At 39.7% G+C, this 2,503-nt stretch overlaps 1 protein-coding gene across 2 annotated transcripts; it reads right to left on the bottom strand.

Moving 5' to 3' along the window:
• Positions 1-477: 477 nt before the first annotated feature.
• LOC111889021 (pentatricopeptide repeat-containing protein At2g36730) lies at positions 478-2,084 on the bottom strand. Of its 2 annotated transcripts, XM_023885159.3 has the most exons (2): positions 1,960-2,084; positions 478-1,888 (listed from the first exon to the last, which is right to left on the bottom strand). In XM_023885159.3, exons 1-2 carry the CDS (start codon positions 2,012-2,014, stop codon positions 567-569), a joined length of 1,377 nt encoding a protein of 458 aa, XP_023740927.1. In that variant the 5' UTR covers positions 2,015-2,084; the 3' UTR covers positions 478-566. The 2 variants fall into 2 exon arrangements, with proteins under 2 accessions (XP_023740927.1, XP_023740920.1); XM_023885152.3 differs by having other exon boundaries at positions 478-2,084.
• Between the last annotated feature and the right edge of the window lie 419 nt (positions 2,085-2,503).

The raw sequence follows: 2,503 nt of genomic DNA, 5'->3' as shown, positions 1-2,503 counted from the left end.
CATATAAAAGATCGTGAGAATGAAGAGCATAGGTATGCAGACTTGATTACTTTACATTCACTACTCGAATTTGAATTAAGATCATCGACCGACTTAACCATCAGAGCGTTCTCCCGGAACCGTCCCTGGTGAACTTCTGGTTGTGTTGTTTTTCAGGCACGTACCTCCGACTCTCTTACTCATAACCAGTCTCAGTCTTCTCATCTCAGGGACGTTGAGGCTGGTGAACATGTCTTGCTCGGAGTGGTGGTACCTCCGGTAACGTCCCTAATCCGCTGCCCCCCTAGCATGACTCTATCCCTAACCCAAAAAAAAATAGTTCCAAATTTATGGTCACCTTACTTTTCTACTTACTGGATTGGCTAATTTGAATAATTATTAGTAGACTACACTTGGAAAATTACGTATCAAAATACATGTTGTATTTTTTGCCATCAACATCAAACTAAGAAAAATGTTTAACAAGAGTTTTACGCCTTTACCTCAACCAATCGTAGTTATGTCACTTTCAATTCATTTAAATTATACTTTTTATTTCAAGTTTTCAACTCAAACATATGATCAAATTATTCACCACCGACAACGCTCCAACCGGGTGTTTTCGTTAAACTCCCATCTTTAATAATCCCCCTCACCCTCAAAACATCTTCCCAACGTCCAACATCTGCATACATATTTGACAAAACAACATAAACTCCATGATTATCCGGCTCCAATACAATCATCTTCTTCACCAATCTTTCTGCAACCTCAAGATTTCCATGGCTACCACAAGCACTCAACAAGGCTCCCAAAATCTTCAAATCAGCTTTCCATGGCATCCCCTTTATCAACTCCTCCGCCTCCAATACCCTCCCACCTCGACCTAGAAGATCAACCATGCATCCATAGTGTTGTATCTTGGGCTCAATCCCATAAACACTCCTCATCGATTTGAATATTTTCCATCCAAAATCAAGCATTCCGGCATGGCAGCAAGCACATAAAACCCCAACAAATGTCCGATCATTTGGAACCACTTCATGTTTCTGTAACTCATGAAAGTATTCGAGCGCTTCTTTAGCATGCCCATGAACTGCTAACCCTGAAATCATTGCATTCCAGGTTACAATGTTTTTGTGAGGCATACTATTGAAGCAATTTCTAGCCATCACAAGTGCTCCATTCTTGGCGTACATGTTCACCAAAGCAGTATCAAGAATAACTCCAGTTTCGAGTCCTTTCTCCTGTATGTATCTATGAATCTTCTCTCCGATGTCTATACACCCCGATTGTGCACAAACTGATAGTACAGATGAAAGGCTTGGACCATTTGGTTCGAATTTTTGAGCTACCATTTCATTGAACAGCGCCAATGCGTCTTCTGGGCAATTATTTTGAGCGGAGCCACATACCATTGTGGTCCAAATGTTGACGTTTTTGTCAGGAAATTCGTCGAACACTTGGCGGGCGTCTTTCAAGCTGCAAGAGACAGAGTACCCTCTAATCAAACTATTCACAACATGAAAATCCAGGTCTAACCCAACTTTTACGACTTGGGTATGTACTTGTTTGCAGGATGTAAGCGATTGTAAGTTAGAACACGCCTTGAGAAGAAAAGGGAAGGTGTGTTTACCAGGGGTAACGCCGATTCGACGCATCTTTATATACAGGAACAATGCTTCACTTGGATCAGGGCTGATCGCTAGGCCTCTAATGAGGGTGTTCCACATAAACATGTTTGGTTGTTGTACACTATTTAGTAGTTTGGAAGCATAAATTAGGTCGCCATGAAGGGAAAGAGCGGAGAAGGATAGTAAACGGCTAGCCGCGAAGTTGTCGTTTATGGTGGCAGAGACGATCATTTGAGCGTGGATTTGTTGGAGCTGTCGCATCGAAGTGCATTTGTCTGCGAGCAGTGATAACTCAGATAAGTGTGGAGGGGGTGAACTTTGTATATCAACACATCTGATGGCATACCGTGACGATCGAAGTCGGTGTTTCCCGATGAGCGGTCGCCGGAACATATGTACATTCACTCGGATAATGGATACAGATAAAACAAGCAATAGATCCGGTCATGCATGAGAAAATTGTTAACGAATGCAAAGTTATAATGTAGGGTGTTCGGATTGAAAGGGTGTCTGGCTTAGCTTTTAAATGCTCAAAAGTGTTTTTCCAAAAAGTTATAAAAAATCAGGATTTCCTAACTTTTTCAAAAAGATGATTTTTCTTGTATTAAAACTTCAAAAGTTCCAAACATCTTTTTGTTCTTTTTCTTCTACAAAAAAGACTTTTGGCTGTGAAAAGCTAAGCCAAACACCCCCTGAATTGAAGTGCGTATTAGCAATAGTTACGCATTTTAGGATTTAGGATGAATTAAAATACAATTAACTAAACTAGGTATTTATTCATTCACTAGTTTATAACCTGTGCCGTTACAAAATAAATTCAATTTTCATAGTAAAAATTCATAAATTATTTATCAATTATTTTAAATAAATCATTAGTTATGAGATATACC

The sequence above is a fragment of the Lactuca sativa genome, chromosome 2 (assembly GCF_002870075.4).
Source record: "Lactuca sativa cultivar Salinas chromosome 2, Lsat_Salinas_v11, whole genome shotgun sequence".
Classification (NCBI taxonomy): Eukaryota; Viridiplantae; Streptophyta; class Magnoliopsida; order Asterales; family Asteraceae; genus Lactuca; species Lactuca sativa.
Note: the sequence above shows the minus strand (reverse complement) of the source record. Positions and strands in the feature narration are given on the sequence as shown.